Here is a 13965-nt window from a genome sequence, read left to right as displayed (position 1 = left end):
CACTCTTCCATATAGCCACTCACACAACAACTCACTTAACCAAACACTCACTACTCAAACAGCCACTCACTCACCCATACAGCCACTTACTCACCCTGTCACTCACTCATATAGCCATTCATATACCCACCCACCCATCCATACAGCCAGTAACACATCCACTAACTCACAAACCAATGCAACCACTGACACACCCACTCACTCACCAATACAGCCACTAACACAGCCACTAAGTCCCCCACACAGCTACTCAGATACCTACTTATACACCTGTACAGTCACTCAGACCTTCACTCACATATGAACACACACAGTCACATAGAGACTTACATAAAATATGTGACAAAAATGAATTACTCAGTAGTAGTACACAAAGAATACTAATTAAACTTTTGTTGTACCATAGTATATACGTTGTACACACAAAAACATTTAGAAAACACTCACAATCACTAGATGATCTCATCAATTATGTTATCAGTGATGTCATTTAAAATGTCATCAGTGATGTCATAGATGATGTAAAATGTGAGGGCATAAGTAGTACATTGCATGCGGGACATAAGTTATAGTTAGCTCAGGTAACTCTAACTGCTGAATTTCAAGGGTTTTGTATGAGTGAAATATGAACCTAACTATAACGTCCCTGTAACATTTGTTTTTTTCAATGAAGAGTTCTATTTTTCTTTAATTCTATTTCCAAAGTATAACATCCCCGTAACCTTTGGTTTTTACAGTGAATTTCTATGTTTTTTATAAATCTATTTTATAACTATAATGTCCATATAACCTTTGTTTTTCAAGTGAATATTATGTGTATATATATATATATATATATATATATATATATATATATATATATATATATATATATATATATATATATATATATATATATATATATTCAAACGTATCCATATCTGATGATCTGTATGCAGTTGATATTCAGCAGGCAACATTTTTTTATGTCGATATTTGTGACCTAAGTATTTTGGTATAATACTGTGAGGGAAGTGTAGGCCAGGTCAAGTGAAAACCACCCTAATTTGGCCATAGCAGTGCAGGTAGTCATCAGTAAAACAGGAACAATTAATGCAATATTATTTTCACCAACAGCCTTTAAAAGCGATACAGAAATATTTTAAATCCATGGCCAAGGCTGCACAGTAGCATGTGATTTAGATAGACTTAGCAAGTCAGGAGGTCAGCCAGCACTGATTTCAACTGGCACTCTGCACTTACAGTAGTATAAGACAGGCACTCACCTGAATTTTCAATGCACCACTCCAAGAGACACATGTAGACACAGTCCAGGTTATTTAGCTACTTTGGTGTCTCGAGGACACCCTAAGGTGTTTTTTGCATTCTATTTGAATCCTTACCCGCTATTATTATGAGAATACGATATGTCAGCTAGAGAACAGGTGGGCATTTAAATTCGAGCCAACAACACCTCTTAGCATACACATTTTAATATATTGTTATTTACTCTAGGCCAGCAATCGTGGCTATAGCAAAAGTGGGAGATGCAGAAAGTATGTAAAGAGCACAATGCATTCATGTGTCCACAGTACAGCTAATACTCTAGCAATGCAGCCAATGTAGGGTGTGAAATGTCTGTATGCACCACACATAGGTATATTTGAGTGGCACGTGTGTAAAAACCCGTGAAGAGGATGTCGCAATAAGATATTTTTCATGTTATTCTGCAGAGTGGCATTGGAACTGACAAGTGGATTTACTATTCCCAAATGATGGATTCCATGTACATATAGAGGTGCACAATGGTTGCTATGTACATTGTTATTAAATCACCCTCTTTTTCCTTCAGAAGCTGCATGGGCACCCAGTACTTGACAACAAGGGTTTGGGGGCAAAGTGTGATATAGGTATTCAAGTAATCAGGTCTCACTGAATTCCTGAATAGTCCACCACTTATGGAGCTGGACAAGTTGTTGCATTCTAGTGTACCTTAAATAGTTTAATCCGTATTCGTATAGAAAACTATTATTATTACTTATTGTGTGGCGTGTGGATAATGGCACCACCAGGCTTGCCAGGGAGAGTGACGCAAACACAGTCACAATGATAAAGCAAACGCTGTTGACCTGTTTGCTTAAAGTAAAGCAACTTAAAGAAAAAACTCCTGTGAAGCATTAAATATTGGTTACATAAGTGCACATAAATGCTCCACATTTTGGTCTCTCCTTGACTAATTCTTTAGTGTCCATGGTTACTTATTTGATGTCCATCTGCTAACTGAATTAGTTACACTGCGACTGGAGATGCATAGTTCCTTTTAGAACTTCTGCAAGTTTCTTTAAAAAAAATGCATAATTTCAGTTTACTTGGCTATAGTTTAGCTGTCCCAATTGCATAATGTCACAGGATGACAAACCATAGTGTTAGGAATGCAAACCCGACGTTTAAAACTTGGAACTACATTGCAAACTTGAAATAAAGTAGTACACGGACATTCACAATTTTAAATAGCAACAAAATATATTTTTGGATTCTTAATTCATTGGTGAACTGTAACATTTACATCAGCTTAAACTCTATTTGGCCCGCTGTGTATAGTCAACAATAAGGTTTAATTGTGGAGCATAACAGACACTTCTTCTAAACTCTCAGGAGCACCCCCCTGCTCTCTGAGTTATTGCTTTTCAGGCACCATGCATTTATGCTTAAACATTTTCCGCACAATCTACATGGATCAATATGTCTTCTGAAATGGTTCTGGGCCAGAGAAATCCAGCCCGGCATTAACAGAACAAATGATTATGTTTCACTTAATCCTATTTCTTGGGTTTTCATGTCTTTCAGCTCAGTTATACTTGTCCAGCTCTGGGATGCAGAAAAGTTCAAGCAACCCACAGCATTTCCCACAGTCTTTTTCTGAGGACAACAAAACTCAGATCCCAGGAATGAAATGATACACAACAGTCAACTATATGGAATAGGGGGCCTGACAGTCTCAATCGTTTCATATATGAGCTGAGAAATATTCGTAATTAGGAGCATTTATTGTGAAGAGTGTGAACTCGAAAACATCTACAAAACCCTCATCTCCAATAGCAACCCAAAAAATCCTTCAAAATAGAACCAGATGGATTTCTGATTAGTTTTGTTCCAGGAATTCTATTCTTAGCTTGGGCAAGTCATGGTGCGCTTATGTGCAACATCTGCCAGGGTTCAGGGAAGAAGACCTCCCATTGGAAGGTCTCCTGCATAATCACTTGTCCCAACCAATCCTTGGTAGGCCTACATATGGTTCCTCTGTTGATGCGCTCCTAAGAATTGCATTCCTCACACTGGCATGATAGGATATAGCGGTAGGTCGCCGTCATTCTTCGGCCGCCAGAGCAGCGCAGTCGCATGGCTTTTAGCTTGGAAGTCTGGGGTCGGCAGCAGTGGCAGGTTGATCGGAAGGGTTGTTTGAGGACGGTGCTGAAGGACACCTGTGGGTCTGAGCGAGAAGTTTGACTGCAACGTCCCTCACAGCGAGCCAGAAGGACCATCTAGAGGGTGAGAAACAAAAAATAATCAGAAATAAAAATGGCTTTGATCAAAATACACATACAAATAATTATGAACAGTTTGCAGTACTCTTTCCTCTTGCTAAGTACTGAAGAATGAACTTAGCTTGCACTCCACCACTAAATGATATTCTAAAAACACGTAAACTGGCTCGCAAAGAGGACTAAGTAAGATGGGTACGGTATAGAAGGATCCTTGTGGAAGACTGTCACAAGCACTGGTGTTGACAAATAAGTGCCTGGCTGAGCACCGGAAATTCCTGGCTCAAATTAAGCGCTGAATTCTTCAAGTGTATGTGGCCATGTACTGTTGAAGTGCAAATAGGCTATCTTTTCTTGAAATTGAGATTCGGTCAAGAGAACACTGGAGGGTGTTTTTAAGTGGGTTAAAAGAGAGTAAACATGATTGACATAAGCAGGGCAACTCTAGGGCGGTGCGACCGGTGTGGCAGCACTGGGCGATGACCTGGAGTGGGGGGCATTGACCTCAGGGCGGTTGCTGAGTGTAGCAATAATGTACGATTTAAAAGCAACTGCTGCAGAGTTCCTTGTGTGTCCAGCTTCCAGGCAGCAATAAAAATGTCATGCTAACTCTTGTGATTAATGTTCCTGCTAGAGACAGAGATCAGATTTTATCCAGTGGCAGTTTTAACTCGTCATAAAGTAGTACAGAGGGTTAATATGCTTGCTGCAAAGAACAGACCTGTATTTTCTGTGGACAGCTGAGTGGGTTGGTAAAGTCAGCCTTTACCAGTGCTTTTAAACAATTGAAATGTATTTGAGAGAGGGGCTATGGAGAGATGAGGGGCACTGGTGCTGGGTGGTAGTGAGGGAATACGAAGAGGAGGTTATATTGGGGAGGGGGCACAAAAAAAGGTTGTCGCGCCAGGTGCCACCAGCACTAAAGCCAGCCCAGGACATGAGCTTACTTTTTCATGTAAATTTACGTTTGGTAGGTTAGGCCGTTGGCGAGGTTCCACATACTGGAGTTCTCCAAGGAAATCAGGGAAAATGGAGGACAATGGACCTGGTAATAGTAGCACTCAAGATGTATTTGCAAGCAGACTTTACCTGAGGGGACACCAAAAGGGGACAACACTGGTGCTTGCATATTCCAATGGACAAAGGTGATAGCTAGACACAGGAGGATTTGTTAGTAAGTTGTGGTGGGATGTTCAATTGAACATTTAAATATTTGTTCAGACAGTCATGACACAGGGCCCAATGGAGGGCTTTCCTGGTTTTCGAGGTAGAGAGTAAAGGTGCAATGGGTATGTTTTGTTTTGTTTAAGAGAACACTTTGAGTGAGTAGCGCAGGGGGTTTCTTGTTGGGAGGCGAAAGACTCGAAGGGGTAATGGATCCAGTTGTTTGTCCCACCTGTATGTAAATGAGGATAATTCTGGTATCACTTGGCCTTGGAAATGGGAAACCCCTTATCCGTTTGTTCAGTAACAGTTAAAAAAGTACTGGGACTAGTATTGGTATTTATGGAAAATTTGTAAGATCCATATCCAGTTTCTAGTATCATTTTAGGACTTGCAAGAATGAAAGTTTGAAACTCTTAGTTGCTCCAAATTTATTTGGGGTCATTTGTGATCACTAAAGGAGAATACTTTTGTGGCACAGCCAACACAGGTTTTGCCCCCTATGGCCCATAAGCGGGACATTCTCGAGGTGTTAAGTCAATTTGTTATACGAGTATGCCAGGATGTCCAGCATCTAATATAGATCTATGGTTGAGATTGCAAAGGTTAAGCAAAAATCTTCCCTGTTACCGGGTGGATTTAACCCCTTCGCTGCGGGGGTAATTCCCCCGCTGTGCTGGGGGGGAGGGGGGCACGCACAGCGCCCCCATGCTCATGACGAGCTGAGCTCGTCATGAGCTACAGTGCTCCTGTGCTCATGACGAGCTGAGCTCGTCACAGGTGCATTTGCTCCTGTGGAACGCTCAGCACAGCAGGGGAATTCTCCCCGCACCTGAGCGTTCCACGGCTCATGACGAGCTCAGCTCGTCATGAGCACCGGAGCACCGTGCCTCATGACGAGCTCAGCTCGTCATGAGCATGGAAAAGGTTAGATGGCATATGGATGCATAGTTGAGGTTTGTTTTCACAGTGTTGGGACATATTCACCATAGAATTGGACTTATTTTGTTTGGGTGGAGAGTTTGGGCATGTTAGCACACCTTTTTAGGTCTTCCATTAGCCAAGAATTTTTTTTTTTTTAAATTTTATTTAATTCATTATGGGGATTATTTACAAGCTCCTTGCACCGCCAGTACATCACTCTCTCCCATATTAAGAGTGACACACAGTGGTATAAGGGGCTTGTAAATAAGCCCCTATATATATAGCAAATAAACATTTGTCCTCAAAGGAATAATTTATACATTTCTTTCATTAATTAATACTGTCACTGTAAGTGATCAATCATTCATCCGAGGCAAGGTAGATACAGTTTCTTACTGTTTTTTATTTCCAACAACTTAATTTGTTAGAATATTTTCTCATCAAAATTTAGACTTGGCAACAAAAAATACTACAGCAGTTGATGATTTTTCGTAGTATACAACACCTCATGCTAAACACATGGATCAAACCAAATACCATGTATGAGAGAATTTCTCATGATAATACATTCTTCCTTGACATAAAAAATTATATCAATATCAGCAAGATGGTGTTAAGCGTCGACGTTTCGGTCCTTCTTCGGTTAATTAATTCCATAGGACCATCCTCAGGACCAGTTGCACAATTATATCAAGCACCACCACCTGTTATTGCAAGGTTTTACTGGCAATAATCTTCCCACAACAAACTGTTCGAATAAGTCCTGCCAATAGGTCGGGAGATAAAACCGAATTAAACGGTGTGCTATTATTCACTTGATGGTCAGGAGCTGCAAGATTAAACTTCCTCGCGCCTCGATAATAGCACACCGTTTAAATTCGGTTTTATCTCCCGACCTATTGGCAGGACTTATTCGAACAGTTTGTTGTGGGAAGATTATTGCCCAGTAAAACCTTGCAATCACCGGCTGGTGGTGCTTGATATAATTGTGCAACTGGTCCTGAGGATGGTCCTATGGAATTAATTAACCGAAGAAGGACCGAAACGTCGACGCTTAACACCGTCTTGCTGATATTGATATAATTTTTTATATCAAGGAAGAATGTATTATCATGAGAAATTCTCTCATACGTGGTATTTGGTTTGATCCATGTGTTTAGCATCAGGTGTTGTATAATACGAAAAATCATCAACTGCTGTAGAATTTTTTGTTGCCAAGTCTAAATTTTGATGAAATAATATTCTAACAAATTAAGTTGTTGGAAATAAAAAACAGTAGGAAACTGTATCTACCTTGCCTCGGATGAATGATTGATCACTTACAGTGACAGTATTAATTAATGAAAGAAATGTATAAATTATTCCTTTGAGGACAAACGTTTATTTGTTATTGAACATACCCAGTCCTCACGGGATTAATGGGTGGCTCTGTCTTTTTGAACACCTATATATATAGGGCCTCATTTATGAGGCTGTGCGTCACTTTTTTTACGCCGCCGGTGCGTCACTTTTTGTGACGCACCAGTGGCGTAAAAAATGCGCCTTGTTGCACCATATTTACAAAGTGACGCATCTAGGTAGATGCGTCACTTTGTAAACCCCTGCGCCACATTATACCTGCGCCAGGTATAATGTATGCAAGAGGCGCGCTTTGACGCAAGAAAGGGTAATGGAAGTGACGCAGTGAAATCTATAAGATTTAACTGCGTCACTTTTAGGACACAAATGCGTCAATTTATTACGCCTGCCTCACAGCAGGCGTAAGACTGACGCAGGCCCTTTCACATGGAAAGGACACATTGCTGATGTTGCGTCACTTTTGTGACACACTCCAGCAATGCGTCACTTTTGCGCCATAAAGATAAGTCAGAAATACTGACGTATCTGTAACTCCTTGCGCCATGATGCGTCATACTGTAAATATGGCACATCACTGGTGTCGCAAGGAGGGCGCAGTGAAAAGTGACGCATCGCTGTTTTCACGCAGCGATGCGTCACTTTCCATAAATGAGGCCCATAATATATTTCCTTGAAGGTGCTTTCATCCAGCTGTCTTCACCCATTGGTCTGTTGTGTCATTTACATTTTGCTTCCACACACTACAGCACAGGGTGGGGAGTCAGCCCACTTCAGCCATTGGATAATATCACTTTGAGTGACAGCATTTTGCTTTTTCAGCTTTATCAATTCCTATCTCATGATGAGGGTGTTGTAAATTCCTCTTAGAGTAACCTTTTTTATCTGACTGCTGCTATTTCACAACACACCAAAATGTGTCCATTTAAACAGTTCTTCATTAAGTTGTAATTTTGTTCTTTTAAGTATGCACGTAATGAAGTGCATTTCTAAATGTATTCCTGTGTGTCATGTTGGTGTATATTTTATTTGAGGAGCACAGTTATATTTGTAAACCAATTTGGTCTGTATGTCCTCCTTTTATGAACTTCTAGATTGTGCTTATATATCTTTAACTTCTATACTACTGATTTTAGCTCTGCCAGTTATTCCAATTTCCTGATCGATCGATCTATCTATCTATCTATCTATCTATCTATCTATCTATCTATCTATCTATCTATCTATCTATCTATCTATCTATCTATCTATCTATCTATCTACCTATCTATACAGCACTCTGTATCGGTCTATGCGAGCCTCCATATTCACCTATCTTTTCAACTTGCTTTATCTATGTGTAAAAAGATTTACAAACCCCTTACTATAAAACTGCATCAGCAAAGTGGCTGGAGGCCCACAGCAGATCATTGTCTTGTAAAGTCTGGTGTTTCTCAATACTTTTTGATTTTACTAAAATCATGATTTTTTCGATTTTTCTAAAATTATGTGAGTACAGCGCTTTTCAGTCAGACTTCATTTATTAGTCTGCTGTGTCATTTACATTCTTCTTCCACTCACTCCAGCATGCATCAAGGGCAATGAGTCAGTCCCCTTAAGCCACTGGCTGACTTCTTTTTTTTTTTTAAACCTTTATTGGAAGAAAAAGCAGGTGACATCAGTGGTGCATATACAAATCAGGCGTAGATACAGGGACAATGCATTACAACAGCAGATGTTAAAAGTCCAGTTGCCATGCCTGAGCACAGTACAATATAGACAATTGCAAGAACAGATAATCTGCAAGCAAACGGTGTACAACACATCAGTATAGAACAGTCAGGAACCACAGGAATGCGGATCCAAAGTATGCACTCGTCAATGAAGGCCACTAGTACCAACGTAGTTAATGTCCACCCACAGTTCAAAACTTGCTCAGCTGAGGTACCCCTAGCACCCCCAAAGAAAGCACTCAGTGGCCGTTCACCCTACCCCCAGTGACTATACAGCATGACCCATTCAAGCATCATATTAGCAGGGCATAGAAACAGCCCTATCCGTTGTGGTTCATGCTATCCGATAGGTATAGCCGGTTTTCCAGGAAGTGTCACGCTCCTAACCAATCCCAGCCCGATCCTCACTCTCCGATTCAGACTCCTGCACAGCCCTAGTCAGTAGGTACACCTGCAACGGGCTCCAGAAGTCCTTAGGCCTACAACGCACAGGCATCATTTCAGCATATACATTGTACTGGTCCTGACAGTAAATGACATCGCTCAGCCAGTCCTTGAACTGTGGCACTCTGCCCCGCCCCCAACAGCAGGCCACTCGCCGTTTTGCCAGCAGTAGAGCCACGTCCACAAATCTACGATAAAGTGCTGGCACCTCCTTAGTATACCCCAAAAGCAGTACTACGGGGTCGAACAACACCGCATCTTCAGTCATGACCTGTAGGGCGTCATGGACCTGCACCCAATACTCATAAATGGCCCCACATTCCCATGCCATGTGGAGGAAATCGGCCCCCGCCGCCCGGCAACAAGCACATCTATCGTCCTCCGCTAATCGGAATCTGAATTTCCTAGCCGGAGTATAGTAGAATCTTTGTATGAATTTATAGTGTATGATTTTTAAACGGCAGTTAGACGAGATATTGGCAGTCACGCCACAACAGTAGGCCCATTGCTCATCAGAGATGGTGATGCCGAGCTCAACGTTCCACTGTTCACGCACACGACTAGCTGGTGCATCTCGCTGTTTCCTGATGGTGCCATATAATTTAGAGACCAGGTGACGTCCGTCGGAGATTAACATCACGTGAAGCGGTAGAGCCAGTCACGGTTCCCTGGGGAATCCAGGCAGCAGCATCCGCAGGCCCTGTCGTAACCGAACATAATAAAACATATCTAAAGGGGAATACTCCATTCCCCCAAAAAACTGTTCACGGGTACGAAAACTGCTCTCGCGGAACAGATCCCCCCATGTGAGCGTCCCAAGACGCTTGCACATGCGCTGAAACCCCGTCTCCTGTAACAAGGACAGGGCAGGATGATAAGCTAGGGGTAGCGCAGGCGAGTAGAGGAATGCGAGATCTAATGCCTTCGCAACACGCTTCCAAGCATCGACCGTGCAAGTCACCGTAGTCTGGTGCGTATACACATCACCGACATTTCCCATCACCATGCCCTCCAATGGGAGAGGATGGGCAACCCACTGTTCAGCAGCTATATGAGGCATAAATGGCGTGGGACGCATCCAGTGATATGCATAGTGCGCTTGAGCGCTCACATAATAAATTTCAAAATCAGGGACGTCAAAGCCTCCTCTATCATAGGGCAGCGTTAAGGTAGACCATGCCGATCTCGGTTGTTTGCCCCCCCAGAACAGACGAATCAGCTCCGAGCGGATACGTTTAAAAAAATATGCCCCCGGGTGATAGGGAATATTCTGAAATAAGTACAGGAAGCGGGGTAGGATCACCATTTTTACTAGGGACGCTCTACCCGCCATAGACAGAGGTAAAGACATCCATCTGGTGATGTTATCCGCCATTTTAGTAATAGCGACGCCATAATTAAGCCTAATAGTTTCCTCCCTGTCCAGAGACACCACAATGCCCAAATAACGTAGATCCGAATCACACCACTCAAGAGGGTAGTCCAGCGGGAATCGGTGAACTGCTGCAGTGAGCGGGAAAAATTGAGATTTCTGCCAATTAATATGTACTCCAGAAATACCTCCAAAAGCAACTAGCTCTCGTAGTAGCGCATTGATATTCACCTGCGGATCTCTCACATATAGCGTAACATCATCCGCATATAAAGAAATCCCTATTTGGTGCTGAAAACAATTAAACGCACTTCGTTTATGCAATTGGCGAATTCTACATGCAAGAGGCTCTATGGCGATAGCAAATAGAAGGGGAGAAAGAGGACAGCCCTGCCTGGTCTCCCTCGTGATTGGGAATTGGGGGGAGAGCACACCGTTCACGACCACCCTCGCCACCGGCTCAGTGTACAGCAGTTTGATCCATGAAATAAAGATCCAAGGAAACCCCATTCTACATAAAACATCTATCAGGTAACCCCATTCCACTGAATCAAACGCTTTCGTAGCGTCCAGGAAAACGGCGGCCACCGGGAGATCCGGAGCTATCCTCGGGATCAGGGAGAATAACGTTCGAAGATTATGCGAAGTCGCCCGCCCAGGCACAAATCCGGACTGATCAGGCAATACGATGACGGGCATAAGCTCTGAGAGCCGTGTCGCCAAAACTTTCGCCAATATCTTGACGTCGCAGTTAAGCAATGAGAGAGGCCGGTAGGACCCCACGTCTAGGGGATCCTTGCCCGGTTTAAGTAATGAGGTGATAGCCACCTCCCTCATGGACCCTGGTAGTTTCCCCACCTCAAGGGACTCCTCAAAGACCTCCCTGAGCACCGGAGCCATAATATCCACATAACATTTATAAAACTCGGCAGGGAGCCCATCCAACCCAGTAGCTTTTCCATTATTCAGAGACATGATGGCGCTTCTGATCTCCTCTATCTCAAGGGGCCTACCAAGGAACGCCCTATGATCGTCCGATAGCCAGCATAGCGCCAGATCATCTAGAAATCCCCCATATCTCACTTCTCCCGCTTTCTGTGTAGTGTATAACTGCGTGTAGTGTTGCACAAACGTCTCCTGAATCTCCTTTGTGTCCCGACAACGTGTACCATCCGGCAAGACCAGTTCCAACACATCTGCACTATACCTCTGGTGTCTCGTGAGCGCGGCAAGTACCTTCCCAGGCCTCTCACCCTCGCAGTACCTCCTCGCCATCCAGTATTTCCCCCTGTGCTTCACCTCCCTGGCCGCTTCCTCCTCATACTCGGACAGTTTGCCCCTAAACTGATGCATAAGTTCGGGATCAGAGCCAGCCTGCATTCTGCGTTCCAGTAGTTTTAAGTCAGCCTCTAACCCTGCAAGAGTACGAACAATGGTCCTAAGCACACCACAGCTCTTGGAGATAGTGACACCCCGGATCGTTACCTTAAACGCCTCCCATATCACCTCCACACTATCTACAGATCCCCTATTCCTTGGAAAAAACGCTTCCACTTCATCCCCAAGCTCTGCCTTGAAAATGGGATCTAATAGGGCAGAAGGAAAGAGCCTCCAGGGTGGCCGCGGTCTGTGAAGCCCCGGCACCGACAGCATAACCTTAACCGGGCAATGGTCAGAGTACGTTCTGGGGAGATGTACCACCTCATGTAACCCTACCACAAGTCCCGTTGACAGAAACACATAGTCCAGCCTCGCCCAGGTGCGAGCCTGCGCCGTGAAGTGCGTACCCTCTCTATCCTTCGGGTGAGCGTATCTCCAGCTATCTACCAGGCCCACCTCCTCCACAATGCCCTGCAACACATCTCTGGCTTGTACATTGTACTGAGAACTCCCCTCCAACATATCCTCCAATGCCCGCATTGCTAAATTGAAGTCACCCCCCCAGACAATGTGCGAGGCCTCCACAGCAATGACATAACCCCAAAGTGTAAGAAAAAAAGCAGGCGTATCAACATTCGGTGCGTAACAATTCACAAAGAGAACAGTGAACTGGCCAAGCCTCCCCCACAATAACACAAATCTCCCTTCTGGGTCCACCTGCATTCCCAGCTCCTGAAATGAGAGTGATTTCTTAATCAGTATAACAGCCCCACGTGCGTATGAGGAGTATGATGAAAACTTCCGCACTGTGGCCCACTTCCCTCCAAATGTAGGCTCAGGCGTCCGACGCAGATGCGTTTCTTGCAGTAAAGCTATCCGTATGGCATGTCTATCTAGATATTGTAGTACATTCCTACATTTCCTGGCATCATTGAGCCCACGTACATTCCAGGACAAGATGGATATCCTATCTAATACATTATCTGGCATCACCCGTGATCAATGTGCAACGGGGCATACGTAATCATTGTACAATCCCACGTCCCCGGCCCAAAGCAGTGGACCGTTACAGTCGTATACACCACCCCCCATGTTGACCTTACACCACATTCATCCCTGCCTTCTTCCATCCCCAGCACCAGACACCCCCCTCCCAGCCCCAAACAACAACACCCGTGCAACAGACACGCAGTCAGCCCCAACAACAATGCAATCTCTGCATATAGTATCCTACCGGCATGGACAATGTTCGTATCAGGAGGATCCCGCCTTCGACCACCTCCTCCCTCACGGCAATGGCAACAACGAGGAGGATGCATAGGACCCCCTCTATGCGCATGTAAACAATCCAGGCCCAGTACGGACTCGGACGAACCAGAACAGCATTCCCAATAGGCAGCCATGACCGATGTAAAGTCGCATCCAGCATCACCCCAACTCCAAGTACCAAGTGGAACACGCACTGTCGACGCAGTGCCTCCCCCCCTCCCACCTGACCAACCCCAACCTGTCAGGACCCCCATTCACCCCCCCACCCATCCCCCCATTCACCCAACAAGACATTCGCAAAAAGAACCTCAACAAAAGTGGGGCATTCCCTTCGGGTGCCGTCCAGAGGTGCACTTGACCACCCCCTCACACCACGCCGTACTTCTTCCCACAGGTCGTGTGCACGGCCCAGGCGCAGTGGGGGGATGGGTGCCTGGAGCGTATTACCATCATCAGCCATTGTCCCCTCAGCGACCCTCAGTAGCGCTCACTTGGTCCAATCTGTTAACCCTCACAGCAACCATTAAAAGTACAAGGCCAGGAGAGTACAGTCAACGGAAGCGGCCATCCACATATCCGTACAAAGAGTGCACAGCAGCCGCCATACAGAAAGAAGCAGGATCAGGCATCCTCCTCCGCCGATTGGAACCCCTCCTGTCCCTCCTCAGCTCGTCGGTCGTTCGCAGCCCGTTCTCGCCTGAGGTGCTTCACAAAGTCCTCCGCCTGTTGTGGGTTCGTGAAAAAATGCTGCTTTGCCTGATGGATTACCCTCAGCTTTGCAGGGTACAGCAGAGCATAGTCCACCTGCAGCTCTCTAAGTTTT

The 13965-nt window shown here is 44.5% G+C and overlaps 1 protein-coding gene across 1 annotated transcript; it reads right to left on the bottom strand.

The window, feature by feature from the left end:
• Nucleotides 1-2489: 2489 nt before the first annotated feature.
• On the bottom strand, nt 2490-13602 carry LOC147666144 (norrin-like). The gene is made up of 2 exons (XM_086949271.1): nt 13525-13602; nt 2490-3521 (listed from the first exon to the last, which is right to left on the bottom strand). Exons 1-2 carry the CDS (start codon nt 13600-13602, stop codon nt 3294-3296), a joined length of 306 nt encoding a protein of 101 aa, XP_086805397.1. The 3' UTR covers nt 2490-3293.
• Between the last annotated feature and the right edge of the window lie 363 nt (nt 13603-13965).

Source organism: Lissotriton vulgaris, unplaced genomic scaffold (assembly GCF_964263255.1).
Source record: "Lissotriton vulgaris unplaced genomic scaffold, aLisVul1.2 SCAFFOLD_2521, whole genome shotgun sequence".
NCBI lineage: Eukaryota > Metazoa > Chordata > Amphibia > Caudata > Salamandridae > Lissotriton > Lissotriton vulgaris.
This window is presented reverse-complemented; position numbering and strand designations above follow the sequence as displayed.